This window comes from Pleurodeles waltl, chromosome 12 (assembly GCF_031143425.1).
Source record: "Pleurodeles waltl isolate 20211129_DDA chromosome 12, aPleWal1.hap1.20221129, whole genome shotgun sequence".
In the NCBI taxonomy this organism is placed as follows: domain Eukaryota; kingdom Metazoa; phylum Chordata; class Amphibia; order Caudata; family Salamandridae; genus Pleurodeles; species Pleurodeles waltl.
The window spans coordinates 698862877-698882655 of NC_090451.1; the positions used below are offsets into that span (position 1 = coordinate 698862877).

Sequence of the window (19779 nt, forward strand, 5' to 3'; positions counted from 1 at the left end):
TATTAAATGTAATATTCTAACCCTGTGCTTTCTTATGGAACAGCCAACTCTACTACAGTGAAAATAGCATTTAAGACCCGTTCAAGTGGGGACATGTTTAAGATTAAACTTTTACTTGCCTTCCTTTTAAATACCATGCCTACTTAGGGCAGAACTATTATTATTTAAAAGGAAGATTTAGGTGTGTCGTAAAGAGGGGCATTTTGACAGGTTGAATTTGCAATTTAAAACTGCAGAGCTAGGCTACAACGGTAGGCCTAGACACATGCTTAACAATGCTATACAGTGGATGTCACAATAAGTGCTGAAGTCCACTGGTAGCCTTTAATTTACAGGCCCAGAGTACCCTTACTATCATATACTAGGTACTTATAGGCAAAGTAAATAACCATTTAGGTGTACACCAATTTTACCATGTTGAAAGGAGAAGTACAATCACTTTACCACTTGTTATGGCGGTAAAGTATACAATGTTCTATAGGCAACAAAAATAAGGTTTAGCAAGAAGGCAAAAAAAATCCGGGCTGACCGTGCAGAAAGGTCAAATTTCCAACATCATGCATTCTCCTGTAGCATGGTAAAATAAACCAAGGCGTTGACTGCAGACCCACCTAAGAATCCATTTATTACATCATGCTTTGCACTCGTGCATGACCTTGCAGCACTTTTGAATGTATTAAAATCAAAGAAATGTAAAATATGAATATGGGACCAATAGTAGACCGTTCAAACTACAAAAACAAAAGAGAAAGCAGATAGCCGCACTTTGGAACTGAGCTTTGTGAACACGGAATCCTTGAACAGCAAGTTGGAGATGTATCTCTACAACAGGCACATTAGCCTACTGAGCTAGCGATTAGAGCATGGATTGTGGCTCCTGTGATTAGAATCACTTAATTGGCAAACACACAAATCTGGAGCCGGCACATTAACCCACTGAGCAGCCCTTTGAGTAGTTAGTTTGTATGACATGCCTTGGGTAACTTAAATGAGCTCGAGAAGGTGGCCTGGAAGATGCAAAATGGATGTGCAACAGGTGCATTAGCCCACTGAGCACTCTTCTCTTTCTGTCATTCGATGTTTGGATGAGCAGGTTGTTCTCGGGCCTCTACACGAAGAGGACTACATTCATCATGGCAGCTGCACACCCAATGTCTCCAAAAGCATCTTCTTTCTCACTCCCAGACTATGGGGACCCTGCTGGCGTGATGACGTCAGGGGCGGGACATATGAGGCCGTGGAAGACAGCGGTCTATTTTAATGCACTCATTTGTACATGCATATATATATATATTTATACGCTTTTTATCAGATCTTCTCCCTTCCTTTCCGGGCGGTCCCTTTAAGAGTCCGAGCTGCGCGAGCCGGGTGAACCCGCCCATTTCCTGCCGCCAGCCAATCGTCGGCGTCCACCGTCGGCCGTCCTGGCTTGCGATTGGTCGGATGAAAGGGTCATTCCCCAAATCTTTTTTTGGGTGGGGGAGGAAGGAGAAATTGGGCTGGTCAAACCCCAACCCTTCTTCCAGCTGCCTCTGCATCATCATCATCTTCAGCAGCAGCAGCAGGTCCCCGGGCAGGATGAGCGGGGGTGTGTATGGAGGAGGTAAGGGCGCCCCCGGGCCTGGATAGTGCACCCTCCATGCACAAGGGCGACTGGGCTGGTGCATGGCTCCTCAATGGGGCTCAGCAGTGATCCTCTGCACCGGTGCTGTTACAGGGGCGGGGGCCCACACCTGGGAGGGGCAGTGCACCTCACCTGTGCCATCTCTGCTGTTCCAGCACTAGAGTCCACGAGTAGCTCTGCCAGTGCACCTCACCCCTAATCTATGCCATCTCTTCTATTGCAGCACTATAGCTCTGCCAGTGCACCTCACACCTGCCCTATACCATCTTTCCTATTGTAGCACTGGAATCCATGCCTAGCTCTCCCAGTGCACCTCAGACCTTCCCGGAGCCATCTCTCCTTTTGCAGCCCTGGAGCCCATGGCTAGCTCTGCCAGTGCACCTTACACCTCCCCAGGGTCATCTCTCCTTTTGCAACACAGGATCCATGCCTATCTCCGCGGGTGCAACACACCCACTACCTGCATTCTGTCTCCTGTTGCAAAAGTGTGACCCCCACACATCTCTGCTAGTATTCACCTGCTCCATCCTACCTTTGCATTATTAGGACCCAAGCTCAGCTCTGCCAGTGCACCTCTCCTTGCCCTTCATCATCTCTTCTTTCGGAAGTTTAGGCAAGCCTCCCCAACGAGTACCTAGTGAGCTACGAGTTGCTCTACAGCTGCCTGTAAGTAGCTCTCCTGAATGCAGTCCAGCCAATTAAACTAAAAGCTTTTGCTTGGTTGAATTAATAAACATATACCTAACTTGAGATTATGTATTCAATATGAAAATGTGTTAATTTTGAGAACTCATAAGCTGATATTTGAAATAAAATGGTTGAATTTCCAAAATATATTTATATTTGAGTGATTAAATCATGTGGCATTTGGACATTTTTTTTACAAATATTATTGCCTTGGTACCGGAGGCATTGCAGCTATGCCTAGTATGCATTACCCATGCAGAGGCATTTCTAATGGGCAAAGCCCTTATTACATTACTGCTGGCAACCATGCCTGAGGCACTGAAGTTATCGCTGGTAGTAGCATTGCCTATTGGGGCCACTAATGGTTATCTTGTCTTATGTGGGCGATATTACAAAACTGATAACATTAGTAGCTCTCGATGAGTTTCACTGAACATAAGTAGATTTCATCACAGAAAAGGTTGGAGACCCCTAGGTCCTCCATAGGACTGCACAAGTGTACATCCACCCTGGGGATCATTGGTTTTGGGTCCCACACTCAGCTCTCTAAGTGCAGCAACAGTTCACTTGATCACCTATCCCTTGTCAGCTCAGGGGCCCATACCTGGTTCAACCATTGCACCTCTGCCCAGACCAGCATTGGTGCACACGTACAGCTCTCCCAGTGTACCTCAAGTCTCTTTCGTATCTCCCTCTACAGTGCATATCTGCAGCATTCCCTGATGGCACAGAATTGGGACCCACTCACAGCTCTGCCATTGCACCTCAGTCCTGCCTTGCTGCACCTCTTCCTGTTCCAGTACAGAGACACTCAGCCCCGCAGTGCACCTCATCCTGCCCTGCAGCTCATCAACCCTCTACACCTACATATGGCTCAGTCAATGTACCTCAACCCTAACATGCAACTGTCTTCTCCTCATGTATCTCAACCAGTGCACTTCAGAACTCACCTGCATGTCCCCTGCTAGGATCATCACACAGCACTGTCAATGCTCCAACGTCCTGACCCACAGCTCAGCACACAGCTCTACCAAAGAGACTCAACCCTCACCCGAAGCAGCGTTTGTGATTTCAGTGCTAGGAATAGCACAGAGCTCTCCAGTATACCCTCCTCCTGACACGCCCCCACCCCCTCGCTGGGAACCACATCCTGCTTTGTCTACGCAGCTCCATATTGTACTGAAACACCTTTGCTGTGTCACTTCTGGGACCCAGTCAGAGCTCTTGTAATACGAGTCATCCATAACCAGGGCCACTGGAATAATGCGGCAGAGGAGGACCAAATTATGCGGCAGGATTCACAAAATTATATGTGCAAGAAAAATCCAATTATGCGGTGTCATGTGCCACATTTAATGTTTGTATTCCCTCATTATTTTGGAATTTGTACATGTTAACACTATCTGAGCTAAGGTTTCACATCGTTAGTACCACGTTGACACCAAAATGCAGAGATTACAAGAAGAAAAGTGACCAGTCAGTCTTTGAGAAAGGCTTTGCACTGCGCGGCAAGGCATGTTGCCGCGCCTTTAGTAACTTTTGTTCCATGTAAGCTAAAACTTTTTTTATTGAAATCTTGAGATTATACAGAAAATGATGGATTATATTGCAAATTCATAATTATGTGTGCCAGATGTCTCAGCTACAGACTTGCAGTGGCCCTCACCTTAACATACACATGTTCCTCCAATTCACCTCAACCCAGCCTGCAGCATAATACGCAATAACTGTTCAGGGGCCGACATAGCTATTCATGTTGTGGAAGTGGCAGGGTTTTATTAATAACATATTATGTAGACTTTTTCTCACTCACTCACTCACTCACTCACTCGTGGAGTGGATTTTTATTTGTTTGACTTTTCTTTCTCCCCCCTTCCCCTTGTCTTTCACTGCCCCCCGCCCTCACCCCACCACCCTTCTGTCTCTGGTCAGATGAGGTTGGCGCCCTTGTTTTTGACATTGGCTCTTTCTCCGTGCGGGCCGGCTACGCAGGCGAGGATTGCCCCAAGGTCAGTTGTATGCACTTTTCCTCTCACTTATTCTGGTTATTTGCTTATCATACAACCCCATGGTCGCTGTGTGTGCGTATCTGCCTGAAATGATAGAGCAGCCATTGTTTGGTAGGTGAGGAGTGCAGTATTTTTTTTTTTACGTTTAGGCCTGGCAGCACCTATGCTAACGTAGACTGGCATACCCTGTCACCATTGCATATGGGCACCAGATCTGTGGCATGGTGGCAATGGCTTGAATTCTTTTTTGGGGGGTGAGAGGTTGGTTCCCAAACTAATGGGTGCATGTAGGAGGCTGGACTGGCTTATAGTGGGTACCTGATTGTACTTACACCTTGTGCCAGGTCCAGTTATCCCTTATTAGTAGATTAGTAGCATTCTAGCAGCTTAGGCTGATAGAGGTAGCTATAGCAGAGCAGCTTAGGCTGAACTAGGAAACATGCAAAGCTCCTACTATACCACTTATATCATATAGCACTATATCATAAGAACCACAGTATTCAGAGTTACTAAAAATAAAGGTACTTTATTTTAGTGACAACGTGTCAAAAGTATCTCAGAGGATATACTCCCTTAGGATGTAGGTAAAATACACAAAATATACACACAAACCAAAATCAGGTAAGTAAACAGTTAGAAAAGTAGTGCAACCACTGTAGAACACCATAGAATGCAATAGGAGACAACAGGCCTAGGGGCAACACAAACCATATACTCCAAAAGTGGAATGCGAACCAGAAATGGACCCCAGGCCTAGTGTAGTGTGTAGAGGGTCGCTGGGAGTGTAGGAAAACGCTAAGGGTATCCAAGATACCCCACCCCAAGACCCTGAAAAGTAGGAGTAAAGTTACCCTACTACCCCAGAAAGACAGTAAAGTCGAGTTAGGGGATTCTGCAAAGGCAACAACTGACTGCAAAGCACTGAAGACAGATTCCTGGACCTAAGGACATGCAAAGGAAGGGGACCAGGGGGCAGGAGCCCGCTAAACCCCGGATGAAGGTGCAAAAGGGTTGCCTCCGGCTGGATGAAGCCAAAGATTCTGCAACAACGGAAGGTGCCAGGAACTTCTCCTTTGGTCAGAAGATGTCCCACGGCGTGCTAGAGTTCTTTCCACGCATAAAGACCGCAAACAAGCCTTGCTAGCTGCAAGAGTCGCGGTTGAAGATAAAGGGTGCTGCTCGGGCCCAGGAAGGACCAGGAGGTCGCCACTTGGATGAGGAGACAGAGGGGGCGCTCAGCAACACAGAGAGCCCACGCAGAAGCAGGCAGCACCTGCAGAAGCACTTGAACATGCGTTTAAGAAATCTGAGCACGTCGGTCGTCTCAGCAACACAAAAGAGGATCCCACGAAGCCAGAGGTCAACTCAGTGAGTTGAGCAATGCAGGACGGAGTGCTGGGGACCTGGGCTGTACTGTGCACAAAGGAATCCTTGCAAGAGTGCACAAAAAGCCCTAGCAGCTGCAGTTCACGCAGTACACAGGATTACTGCCTGGCGTGGGGAGCAAGGACTTACCTCTGCCAAATTTGGACAGAAGGACCACTGGACTATGGGGGTCACTTGGACCAGCTCCTGTGTTCCAGGGACCACGCTCGTCGAGATGAGAGGGGACCCAGAGGACCGGTGATGCAGAAGTTTGGTGCCTGCGGTAGCAGGGGGAAGATTCCGTTGACCCACAGGAGATTTCTTCTTGGCTTCCAGTGTAGGGTGAAGGCAGACGGCCCTCAGAGCATGCACCACCAGGAAACAGTCGAGAAAGCCGGCAGGATGAGGCGCTACAATGTTGCTGGTAGTCTTCTTGCTACTTTGTTGCGGTTTTGCAGGCGTCCTAGAGCAGTCAGCGGTCGATCCTTGGCAGAAGTCAAAGAGAGAAGTGCAGAGGAACTCTGGTGAGCTCTTGCATTCGTTATCTGACGAGAAACCCACAGGAGAGACCCTCAATAGCCCTCAGAGGAGGATTGGCTACAGAGAGAGGTAAGCACCTATCAGGAGGGGCCTCTGACGTCACCTGCTGGCACCGGCCACTCAGAGGTCTCCATTGTGCCCTCACACCTCTGCATTCAAGATGGCGGAAGTCTGGGACACACTGGTTGAGCTCTGGACACCACCCCTGGGGAGGTGCTGGTCAGGGGAGTGGTCACTCCCCTTTCCTTTGTCCAGTTTTGTGCCAGAGCAGGGCTGGGGGGGATCCCTGAACCGGTGTAGACTGGCTTATGCAAGGAGGGCACCATCTGTGCCCTTCAAAGCATTTCCAGAGGCTGGGGGAGGCTACTCCTCTCAGGCCCTTAACACCTATTTCCAAAGGGAGAGGGAGTAACACCCTCTCTCAGAGGAAATCCTTTGTTCTGCCTTCCTGGGACTGGGCTGCCCAGACCCCAGGGGGGCAGAAACCTGTCTGAGGGTTGGCAGCAGGGAAAACCCCGGAGAGCTAGTTTGGCAGTACCCGATTGTCACCCCCCAATACCAGAATGGTATTGGGGGGATAATTCCATGATCCTAGACATGTCACATGGCCAAGTTCGGAGTTACCATTGTGAAGTTACACATAGGTATTGACCTATATGTAGTTCACGCGTGTAATGGTGTCCCCGCACTCACACAGTCTGGAGAAATTGCCCTGAACAATGTGGGGGCACCTTGGCTAGTGCCAGGGTTCCCTCACACTTAGTAACTTTGCACCTAACCTTCACTAAGTGAGGGTTAGACATAGAGGTGACTTATAAGTTACTTAAGTGCAGTGTAAAATGGCTGTGAAATAACGTGTATGTTATTTCACTCAGGCTGCAGTGGCAGTCCTGTGTAAGAATTGTCTGAGCTCCCTGTGGGTGGCAAAAGAAATGCTGCCTGCAGCCCACAGGGATCTCTTGGAACCCCAACGCCCTGGGAACCTAGGTACCATATACTAGGGGATTATAAGGGTGTTCCAGTGTTCCAATCAGAATTGGTAAAATTAGTCACTAGCCTGCAGTGACAATTTTAAAAGCTGAGGGGCTGGTTAGCAGAGCCTCATTGATACAGTTAGGCACCACACAGGGAACACATACAGGGCACAACATATGAGCACTGGGGTCCTGGCTAGCAGGATCCCAGTGACACAGGCAAAAGCAAACATAGACACAAGTAAAAAATGGGGGTAACATGCCAGGCAAGATGGTACTTTCCTAAAGTGCAGTACTAAAAGTTTGCAGTTCTTTCGCACTGATGAATACCTTCTCAGTGAAAAAGGGAGCATTGGCCTGGTGGACACTGAGATGTCCATCTACTATGCAGAATCTCCAAGGCTGGCTACACATCACTATGCAGTCAGGATGGGTGGGAATGAACAAACCTAGTCTTTTAACAATGTCTGTTTTTACCTGGTCTCCCAAGTACCTTGGCACTACCCGCTTCCTGTGGTTTTGTCATGTTACTATACCATAGCCATGTTGTGCCCACGAGAGAGCAACATCCGCTGTGAGACCTCTCTGTTGACTTTATACCTGGTGTCGGAGGCATAGCAGTCAGTGACATCAGACCATGAGTCTTTTAATTGTAGAATATGAGTTTCTTCAGGGCCCCCACCATCTCCAAACACTACCAGTCCATGGTGGATTATGTTCCCTATGTCTCAAATAGGGAGACTTTTTATTCTCCAGGTATTAACTCTACAGGATCCTCACCTTTGGCACCGCTCTGCCTCCCCCTAAGAGCAGAAGCATCAGAGTGCGTAATGTGGGGCTTCAGTGCGTCCCGACAGGGCAGGAGGTGGATGGCACATGGGACTTCCTGCCCTTTGCTGAAGCCTTCTTCAGGCTCACATGTCTGCCTTTTGTGCTGCAGCTTTGAAGGACCTTCCAACATACCAAAATCAAACACAAGCCCAGAGTCCTTTGACATGTTGCTGCACCAGAGTTGGAGGTAAATCAAAATCTAGAACTCACTGTGTGACAAATTTAGGGCTACATGTGACCACGATGTATCCACAATCTGTTTCCTGCACTAGGACACGCTGCAGTTTCTCGATTCTGTTCAACATTTGATTGAGTTGGGAAGCTTGACTCTTCTCACCTTTGGTCAGAGAAGGCTCCTTGAGCTGACACTCATAAGAGTCTTGGATGGGCCATCTGGCCAAGCAACAATAGTATGAGACATGGGGGCAGTTTTATTAAGGTGTTGGCGACAGCTCCCCCCAAATAAAGGCATTATTTTGAGTTGTCTGATCCCGTAACACCTCAATCTGTGGAGACCAGGGTTTCCATTTGAGACTTCTGGTAACCTTGTGTCACAGAGTTCAGGAGCTGACAGGGCACATAGCAGGGAATTAAAGTGGGTGCTTCACACAGGCAACAGAAGAGGCGAGGCCCACTGACCGGTGGGGAGGATAAGATGGAGTCATCCAGCACAGACTATCTGGCTTAAGGTGGGGAGACTCCACTGGAAGTCCTCTTGAGGTCTCCATTCATGCACATGACCTACAAGCTATAGGACCTCAGTGCAAATAGTGGACATCAGCTTCAAGAGTTGTGCAGCGAGGAACACCTGGACAGAATGAAGCATGCAGCGCCTACCCTGCAGATAAGGTGGCAGGCGGTCCAAACACCTGTCATGGGGAGCATGAAAGGTTAACAGTTTTTCTTCTGGCCACAAAGTGGCCGTGAAGTTCCTGAATGTGACCAGACCAGTGAGGACAACCTGGAGGAATCTCTTTCTGGATAGACTAAAGCAGTGACGATGGCAAAGACATTCTTTACACAGCCCTGATAGAAAGCACTATGGCTGCTCCTGATGCTGTAAAGGTAGGAGAGGCAGGGTGTGGGGGAGGTGTTATTGTACTGAAAAGAAGATGCAACTCTGTGTCAGGTCAAAGTGGAGATAACTTCAGCGGCCTGGGTGGCATTTTCCGAGTCCTTAAGTTGTCTGCAGAGATTCATTTTTTCACTTGCTATCTAGACCATTCTATATCTAATTTCATAAAGTTGGATAAGAAGGTGAAAGTCCTTGTGAATATTTACTGGGGCAACAACAGCAGGCTTCAGGGCACAACTGATCTAGCAGTAGACGTCAATGAGAGAGCATTGAGTATTTAGTAGGCATTTTCCTGTCTACAGATGTCCCTATCGTGTTAACCAAGAATTCAAACAAGAGGATAGACCTACTGAGAGAGAGAAAACAGGGATAATGTCTGTGTGGTGAGTACCTCAGATCAACAGCTCTAATACTCCACAGGCCACAGAGGCGCTCCAACAGTTTGATAACTCCACAGCCTGTATCGGTCCTATCTGCCAACCCACACTCTAGCTAGGAGGTACCTTGGTGAGATCCTCATCTGCTGTAGTAAAAGTTCAACATTTTCTTTTTGTTGCTTTTTGAGTTTTTTGCTTCAGACCTCTGCTCTTAGGACCTATAAACAGGCTTAGCCAGTTAACACTTTGCATAAGCGTCTCAATAGTCAGGGGAGCACCATTGCTGCTGTGGTACTGGCCTGACCTGAGCCAGGGGAAACACCTGACACTTATAGCTGTTTTACCACACGTAACTAACAAGTTAGCTATGGACGTGCACATGACCTGCACAGTTGCACAAATGTTCACATAGAAAGGTTAGCAAGTTTTTCAAACAGATATGTTGCATGTGTTTGTAGTTATTGGCTGTTACGGTTTGTTTGCCGGGAAAACACTGCATTTGGAAGAACACGTTTTCATTTTAGTAAGGTTTATTATAATATGTTTAGGGTCGAGCCTGCATTGCATGCGCTCGCGCATCACAGTGAGACGCTTTAGTTATTAGAAAAGGGCTCGGAGCCCTGTCGACATCACGTCAGTGTGTTTGATTGGTTCGTGGTCTTGCCTAGTAAAATCTGCTTGCTTTCATTAGTAAAAGGCATGCCCACGTCATGCCTTTTCCGGTGGCTAGCCCTCCTCAAGCGCAGCGACCAAGTACAGAAAACATGCGAGGCTCGCTGTTTATTGTCGGATCGTGGACTACTTTTTCTCTATTTTCCTAGCGCGATTTCACTTGGCAGAAGTCGAGCGCTTTACGCAGTTAATTTCACTTTTTCGGGTTACGTACATAAAAGCACTTTTGCCGATAGATGAAAAGTCGGGTTAGGAGTTTACAACGCGATCAGCTCTAACATGAGCAAACGCGAGACCCGTTGCATTGCAAATGCTTGTTTTATTTTGTATTGGTTTTACTTACATGTCTCCTGGGAGATTTGGCCATATTGAACCCAGTAGCCTTAGATTAACATTAGTTCATAGTGCTCACCAAGTAGGTGTGCTTTGGACAGGAATTCATTTAGCATTAGCTACATTTCCTTCACTATTGATACAGGCTGATTTTCTTTAAAAGATCCAAAGCATCCTTTCCAGGACTTAAAAAAGGAAAACCAAGGAATAATGTTCCCAGAGGGCATGTGGGGAAGTGCCTGTAATTTTCTAGTTCTACAGTTTCAATTTCTCTTGCTCAGGAGGACGCGTTAAAGACATTCACCAGCCTCCTAACCAGATCTTGAGGAATATTGGGACGTAAAGCACAGATCTATAGTTTGAAGCAGCGGCCCCTGCAAATGTCAAAGGGGGGGGTGGAGACGAGGACAGGGGCAAGCAAAAAAAAAAGAAGGAAATAAAAAAACTAAAAAAAACTTACCCTTTTCGCCTTTCCCGCCGACTCCTTTAGCTCCACTCCTCCTCTTGTGTGCCACCATTCACTGGGGCACCAGCACACTCATCCCAGCAATTCTGGTGCTGCTTTCATGCAAAAGCTAGCATGGAAGCTGCGTCAGGGTTGGTCTGAGCAGAAGTGACTGCCGCTCAGACACAGCCCTGGGGCCTGTGCAGTTTCTCCAGCCCGTCTGTTAAACACAGCTGGACTGGAGAACCCTAAGTGTGCATGTGTGTTTGGCCGGCCTGAGATGGCTGGCCAAACACACATGCACACTTAGATGCACTCTCCACGTCTCCCCCCCTCCCACCTCCCCGGCCCAGCCCTGTCCCTCCCTGTACTGCTGGTTGAGCCAGCAGATAAAAAATAAAACAATAGTGTAACTGTGGTTTTATTTTTCATCTCTTGGCCACTGGGGCAATGCTCCTCCGCCATTGCGGAGGAGCCGCCCATGATAGTTTCACAGATGGTATTTCGTCCATCAGTGTGATGGAGGACATTACATCGGACACCCTGGCAGATTGCAATCTGCCGAACCAGGAAACCTCGTTCAACCAGCACCGATCTCGGGACCTTGACAGGAACTGTTGTCATGGCAAAGTTTTGGTGGTGAGCCGCTATCAGTTTTGACAGCCGTCCACCAAACTACAACAAGCAATGTGATTTTCAAAATCAAAAACACGTAGTAGGAATTTGTTATTGAAAAACAAGAACCTAAAGACCACCACACCCAGGTAATTTTTTCCCTCTTGTGAGGGTCATCATTAGGTTTTGTTTTCTGTCCCTCACCATCAGGCTTTACCTGGAAGTGCTGGACAGAAAAAAGGACATCAAACCATCCATCCTAATTAGGGTGGGTGGTGGAAGGCTCTTCCTCTGACTGCTCCTAATCTTTCAGGCCGTTAAAGGAAGCTTTCAATTGGGGACCCTACACAGGCCAGAGTGACAGTCATTTTGGAAGATGGATACTTTGTCACATTTGCGAGGAAGTATTTTGTCTGCAAAACTGTAAACCACCCCTATGTCTTTAGCTACCCAGAGGATGCTGCTGACGTATTCTGGGTGTCTAATCAATGTGGAGGTCTGGACTGTGATTCTGTGGTGAAACAACTATTTCAGCAAGTTCAGAGGAAGCCCATATTTTTTCATTTTTACGGTAAAAACTTGGAATCTTCTACATCTGGATTAGGAAAATCCCAAAAAGTCAGGGTTCCAAAACTGATGTAAACCACAGCTTTAATTTTGACTTGTAATCGCTTGAATGTTTTTTGTGCCAAATGGACATGGTTGACCTGAACCGCCACTAATTATATCTGGGTTCCTGAAGCCTGAATCCTATGACAGTATTTCATGGTTTGCGTAGTCTGAGCTGTAAGCACTAATGTTTCTAGTTGATTAAGAGCTCATGCTAGAGGTATCCGGTTTGGTGGAACCCAAGTCTGTGCAGCCTTTCGGTCGGTCCCCTGTCGTGATTTTTTGCCTTCTATAAACATTATTGTGTCCAAATGGAAAACCTTCCAGTGGGACAAATCCTGCAGTGTATGTGACTGCGTGTGTTTGTAAAGGCGCTCCAGCCAGTGTGTAGTTTCAACTCCACGGAAGTCCTATTTTTACTATTTGTCAGTATTTTTCAGGGTTTTGATTTTTCCATTGGATTGCAGGTGTCATGTCTCTAGTAATATGTTTCATTAGGCAAATTTAATCACTGATCATAGCACTGATTTTTATTGTGATCATTTTGCCTTTTGTTTCCATTGGTGTTTTCAACAGTGTTAACTTAATATTTCCTCTATTTCTGTATCATGTTATCGCCGATTATATTTAATGTGAGATATTTTCAATTGCTTCAATTGATTTTAAATTTGGGATTTTACAGCACATCTTCAGCAGTTGCATTTTGAACATTTCTTTTTAGCTTTTATTATTGATTGTGATGTTTTATATTTTTACTTCTTTTTAATGTGATGTTTTAACCCCTTCGCTGCCAGGCCTTTTCCCCCTCCTGTGCCGGGCCTTTTTTTGCCTATTTGGGGCAGTTCGCGCTTAGGCCCTCATAACTTTTTGTCCACATAAGCTAACCAAGCCAAATTTGCGTCCTTTTTTTCCAACATCCTAGGGATTCTAGAGGTACCCAGACTTTGTGGGTTCCCTTGAAGGAGGCCAAGAAATTGGCCAAAATACAGTGAAAATTTCGTTTTTTTCAAAAAAATTGGAAAAAGTGGCTGCAGAAGAAGGCTTGTGGTTTTTCCCCTGAAAATGGCATCAACAAAGGGTTTGCGGTGCTAAACTCAGCAGCTTCCCAGCTTTCAGGAACAGGCAGACTTGAATCAGAAAACCCAATTTTTCAACACAATTTTGGCATTTTACTGGGGCATACCCCATTTGTGCAATTTTTTGTGCTTTCAGCCTCCTTCCAGTCAGTGACAGGAATGGTCATGAAACCAATGCTGGATCCCAGAAACCTAAACATTTCTGAAAAGTAGACAAAATTCTGAATTCAGCAAGGGGTCATTTGTGTAGATCCTACAAGGGTTTCCTACAGAAAATAACAGCTGAAAAAGAAAAATATTGAAATTGAGGTGAAAAAACCATCAATTTTTCTCTACGTTTTACTCTGTAACTTTTCCCTGCAATGTCAGATTATCGAAAGCAATATACCGTTACGTCTGCTGGACTCCTCTGGTTGCGGGGATATATAGGGTTTGTAGGTTCATCAAGAACCCGAGGAACCCAGAGCCAATAAATGAGCTGCACCCTGCAGTGCGTTTTCATTCTATACCGGGTATACAGCAATTCATTTGCTGAAATATAAGGAGTAAAAAATTGCTATCAAGAAAACCTTTGCATTTCCAAAAAGGGCACAAGATAAGGTGTTGAGGAGCAGTGGTTATTTGCACATCTCTGAATTCCGGGGTGACCATAGTAGCACGTGAATTACAGGGAATTTCTCAAATAGATGTCTTTTTTACACACACTCCTATATTTGGAAGGAAAAAATGTAGAGAAAGACAAGGGGCAATAGTACTTGTTTTGCTAATCTATGTTCCCCCAAGTCTCCCGATAAAAATGGTACCTCACTTGTGTGGGTAGGCCTAGCACCCGCGACAGGATATGCCCCAAAACACAACGTGGACACATCACAGAAAACAGAGCTGTTTTTAGCAAAGTGACTACCTGTAGATTTTGGCCTCTAGCTCAGCCGCCACCTAGGGAAACCTACCAAACCTGTGCATTTCTGAAAACTAGAGACCTAGGGGAATCCAAGGAGGGGTGACTTGCGGGGCTCGGACCAGGTTCTGTTACCCAGAATCCTTTGCAAATCTCAAAATTTGGCTAAAAAAACACATGTTCCTCACATTTCTGTGGCAGAAAGTTCTGGAATCTGAGAGGAGCCACAAATTTCCTTCCACCCAGCGTTCCCCCACGTCTCCCGATAAAAATGATACCTCACTTGTGTGGGTAGGCCTAGCGCCCGCGACAGGATATGCCCCAAAACACAACGTGGACATATCACAGAAAACAGAGCTGTTTTTAGCAAAGTGACTACCTGTAGATTTTGGCCTCTAGCTCAGCCGCCACCTAGGGAAACCTACCAAACCTGTGCATTTCTGAAAACTAGAGACCTAGGGGAATCCAAGGAGGGGTGACTTGCGGGGCTCGGACCAGGTTCTGTTACCCAGAATCCTTTGCAAATCTCAAAATTTGGCTAAAAAAACACATGTTCCTCACATTTCTGTGGCAGAAAGTTCTGGAATCTGAGAGGAGCCACAAATTTGCTTCCACCCAGCGTTCCCCCACGTCTCCCGATAAAAATGATACCTCACTTGTGTGGGTAGGCCTAGCGCCCGCGACAGGATATGCCCCAAAACACAACGTGGACATATCACAGAAAACAGAGCTGTTTTTAGCAAAGTGACTACCTGTAGGTTTTGGCCTCTAGCTCAGCCGCCACCTAGGGAAACCTACCAAACCTGTGCATTTCTGAAAACTAGAGACCTAGGGGAATCCAAGGAGGGGTGACTTGTGTGGCTCGGACCAGGTTCTGTTACCCAGAATCCTTTGCAAACCTCAAAATTTGGCTAAAAAAACACATGTTCCTCACATTTCTGTGGCAGAAAGTTCTGGAATCTGAGAGGAGCCACAAATTTCCTTCCACCCAGCGTTCCCCCACGTCTCCCGATCAAAATGATACCTCACTTGTGTGGGTAGGCCTAGCGCCCGCGACAGGATATGCCCCAAAACACAACGTGGACATATCACAGAAAACAGAGCTGTTTTTAGCAAAGTGACTACCTGTAGATTTTGGCCTCTAGCTCAGCCGCCACCTAGGGAAACCTACCAAACCTGTGCATTTCTGAAAACTAGAGACCTAGGGGAATCCAAGGAGGGGTGACTTGCGGGGCTCGGACCAGGTTCTGTTACCCAGAATCCTTTGCAAACCTCAAAATTTGGCTAAAAAAACACATGTTCCTCACATTTCTGTGGCAGAAAGTTCTGGAATCTGAGAGGAGCCACAAATTTCCTTCACCCAGCGTTCCCCCACGTCTCCCGATAAAAATGATACCTCACTTGTGTGGGTAGGCCTAGCGCCCGCGACAGGATATGCCCCCAAACACAACGTGGACATATCACAGAAAACAGAGCTGTTTTTAGCAAAGTGACTACCTGTAGATTTTGGCCTCTAGCTCAGCCGCCACCTAGGGAAACCTACCAAACCTGTGCATTTCTGAAAACTAGAGACCTAGGGGAATCCAAGGAGGGGTGACTTGCGGGGCTCGGACCAGGTTCTGTTACCCAGAATCCTTTGCAAATCTCAAAATTTGGCTAAAAAAACACATGTTCCTCACATTTCTGTGGCAGAAAGTTCTGGAATCTGAGAGGAGCCACAAATTTCCTTCCACCCAGCGTTCCCCCACGTCTCCCGATAAAAATGATACCTCACTTGTGTGGGTAGGCCTAGCGCCCGCGACAGGATATGCCCCAAAACACAACGTGGACATATCACAGAAAACAGAGCTGTTTTTAGCAAAGTGACTACCTGTAGATTTTGGCCTCTAGCTCAGCCGGCACCTAGGGAAACCTACCAAACCTGTGCATTTCTGAAAACTAGAGACCTAGGGGAATCCAAGGAGGGGTGACTTGTGTGGCTCGGACCAGGTTCTGTTACCCAGAATCCTTTGCAACCCTCAAAATTTGGCTAAAAAAACACATGTTCCTCACATTTCTGTGGCAGAAAGTTCTAGAATCTGAGAGGAGCCACAAATTTCCTTCCACCCAGCGTTCCCCCACGTCTCCCGATCAAAATGATACCTCACTTGTGTGGGTAGGCCTAGCGCCCGCGACAGGATATGCCCCAAAACACAACGTGGACACATCACAGAAAACAGAGCTGTTTTTAGCAAAGTGACTACCTGGAGATTTTGGCCTCTAGCTCAGCCGCCACCTAGGGAAACCTACCAAACCTGTACATTTCTGAAAACTAGAGACCTAGGGGAATCCAAGGAGGGGTGACTTGTGGGGCTCGGACCAGGTTCTGTTACCCAGAATCCTTTGCAAACCTCAAAATTTGGCTAAAAAAACACATGTCCCTCACATTTCTGTGGCAGAAAGTTCTGGAATCTGAGAGGAGCTACAAATTTCCTTCCACCCAGCGTTCCCCCAAGTCTCCCGATAACAATGATACCTCACTTGCGTGGGTAGGCCTAGCGCCGGCGACAGGAAACACCCCAAAGCGCAACGTGGACACATCCTAAATGTTGGAAAAAAACAGAGGTGTTTTTTGCGAAGTGCCTACCTGTAGATTTTGGCCTCTAGCTCAGCCGGCACCTAGGGAAACCTACCAAACCTGTGCATTTCTGAAAACTAGAGACCTAGGGGAATCCAAGGAGGGGTGACTTGCGGGGCTCGGACCAGGTTCTGTTACCCAGAATCCTTTGCAAACCTCACAATTTGGCTAAAAATACACGTTACTCACATTTCTGTGGCAGAAAGTTCTGGAATCTGAGAGGAGCCACAAATTTCCTTCTACCCAGCGTTCCCCCAAGTCTCCCGATAAAAATGATACCTCACTTGTGTGGGTAGGACTAGCGCCCACGAAAGGAAAGGGCCCAAAACACAACGTGGACACATCACATTTTTTTATAAAAAGCAGTGCCTACCTGTGGATTTTGGCCTGTAGCTCAGCCGACACCTGAGGAAACCTAGCAAACCAGTGCATTTTTGAAAACTAGAAACCCAGGGGAATCCAAGATGGGGTGACTTGCGGGGCTCTGACCAGGTTATGTTACCCAGAATCCTTTGCAAACCTCCAAATTTGGCCCAAAAAACACTTTTTCCTCTCATTTCGGTGACAGAAAGTTCTGGAATCTGAGAGGAGCCACAAATTTCCTTCCACCCAGCGTTCCCCTAAGTCTCTCGATAAAAATGGTACATCACTTCTGTGGGTAGGCCTTGCGCCCACAAAAGGAAATGGCCCAAAACACAACGTGGACACAACATATTTTTTCACAGAAAACAGAGGTGTTTTTTGCAAGGTGCCTACCTGTGGTGTTTGGCCTGTAGCTCAGCCGGCCCCGGGGGGGGGGGCAGAAATGCCCTAAAATAAATTTGCCCCCCCAACCCCCACCCTCCCCCGCCGGGAGCGACCCTTGCCTACGGGGTCGCTCCCCCTGCGTGACATTGGCCCCAAAAAAACAAATCCCCGGTGCCTAGTGGTTTCTGCCCCCTTGGGGGCAGGTTGACCTAAACTCAGCCAATCTGCCCCCAAGGGGGGCAGAAATGGCCTAAATACAATTTGTCCCCCAGGGGAGCGACTTTTGCCTGATGGGTCGCGCCCCATCTCTAAAAAAAAAAAAACAAAGAAAAAAAAAAAGAAAAAAAAGAAAAATTCCCCTGGCGCCTAGAGGTTTCTGCCCCCCCCCCGGGGGCAGTTCGGCCTAATAATAGGCCGATCTGTCCCCCGGGGGGGCAGAAATGGCCTAAAATAAATTTGCCCCCCCAACCCCCCCCCCCCCCCCCCCCCCCCCCCCGGGAGCGACCCTTGCCTACGGGGTCGCTCCCCCTGCGTGACATTGGCGCCAAAAAACAAATCCCCGGTGCCTAGTGGTTTCTGCCCCCTTGGGGGCAGATTGACCTAAAATTGGCCAATCTGCCCCCAGGGGGGCAGAAATGGTCTAAATACAATTTGCCCCCCCCAGGGGAGCGACCCTTGCCTGATGGGTCGCTCCCCATCTCTAAAAAAAGAAACAACAAAAAAAAAAAAAACACAAAAAAAAAATTGCCCTGGTGCCTAGAGTGTTCTGCCCCCCCCGGGGGCAGTTCGGCCTAATAATAGGCCGATCTGTCCCCCGGGGTGGGCAGAAATGGCCTAAAATAAATATGCCCCCCGAACCCCCACCCCCCCCCGGGAGCGACCCTTGCCTACGGGGTCGCTCCCCCTGCGTGACATTGGTGCCAAAAAACAAATCCCCGGTGCCTAGTGGTTTCTGCCCCCTTGGGGGCAGATTGACCTAAAATTGGCCAATCTGCCCCCAGGGGGACAGAAATGGTCTAAATACAATTTGCCCCCCCAGGGGAGCGACCCTTGCCTGATGGGTCGCTCCCCATCTCTAAAAAAAGAAACAACAAAAAAAAAAACACAAAAAATAAATTGCCCGGGCGCCTAGAGTGTTCTGCCCCCCACCCGGGGGCAGTTCGGCCTAATAATAGGCCGATCTGTCCCCCGGGGGGGCAGAAATTGCCCAAAATAAATTTGCCCCCCCAACCCCCACCCCCCGGGAGCGACCCTTGCCTACGGGGTCGCTCCCCCTGCGTGACATTGGCGCCAAAAAACAAATCCCCGGTGCCTAGTGGTTTCTGCCCCCTTGGGGGCAGATTGACCTAAAATTGGCCAATCTGCCCCCAGGGGGGCAGAAATGGTCTAAATACAATTTGCCCCCCCAGGGGAGCGACCCTTGCCTGATGGGTCGCTCCCCATCTCTAAAAAAAGAAACAACAAAAAAAAAAAACACAAAAAAAAAATTGCCCTGGCGCCTAGAGTGTTCTGCCCCCCCCCGGGGGCAGTTCGGCCTAATAATAGGCCGATCTGTCCCCCGGGGGGGCAGAAATGTCCTAAAATAAATTTGCCCCCCCAACCACACCCCCCCCCCCCCCCCCCCGGAGCGACCCTTGCCTACGGGGTCGCTCCCCCTGCGTGACATTGGCGCCAAAAAACAAATCCCCGGTGCCTAGTGGTTTCTGCCCCCTTGGGGGCAGATTGACCTAAAATTGGCCAATCTGCCCCCAGGGGGGCAGAAATGGTCTAAATACAATTTGCCCCCCCAGGGGAGCGACCCTTGCCTGATGGGTCGCTCCCCATCTCTAAAAAAAGAAACAACAAAAAAAAAAAACACAAAAAAAAATTCCCCTGGCGCCTAGAGGTTTCTGCCCCCCCCCCGGGGGCAGTTCGGCCTAATAATAGGCCGATCTGTCCCCCGGGGGGGCAGAAATGGCCTAAAATAAATTTGCCCCCCCAACCCCCACCCCCCCCCCCCGGGAGCGACCCTTGCCTACGGGGTCGCTCCCCCTGCGTGACATTGGCGCCAAAAAACAAATCCCCGGTGCCTAGTGGTTTCTGCCCCCTTGGGGGCAGATTGACCTAAAATTGGCCAATCTGCCCCCAGGGGGGCAGAAATGGTCTAAATACAATTTGCCCCCCCAGGGGAGCGACCCTTGCCTGATGGGTCGCTCCCCATCTCTAAAAAAAGAAACAACAAAAAAAAAAAAACACAAAAAAAAAATTGCCCTGGCGCCTAGAGTGTTCTGCCCCCCCCCCGGGGG

General features: G+C 48.0%; 1 protein-coding gene across 1 annotated transcript in view; it reads left to right on the plus strand.

Annotated features, from left to right (window-relative positions):
* Positions 1 to 1463: 1463 nt before the first annotated feature.
* ACTL6B (actin like 6B) overlaps positions 1464 to 19779 on the plus strand; it is a 111023-nt gene continuing 92707 nt past the window's right edge. Inside the window, exons 1-2 of the mRNA XM_069215623.1 lie at positions 1464 to 1603; positions 4244 to 4320. Coding sequence (XP_069071724.1) covers positions 1579 to 1603; positions 4244 to 4320 — 102 coding nt within the window. The 5' untranslated portion in view covers positions 1464 to 1578. The remainder of the gene's footprint in view (positions 1604 to 4243; positions 4321 to 19779) is intronic.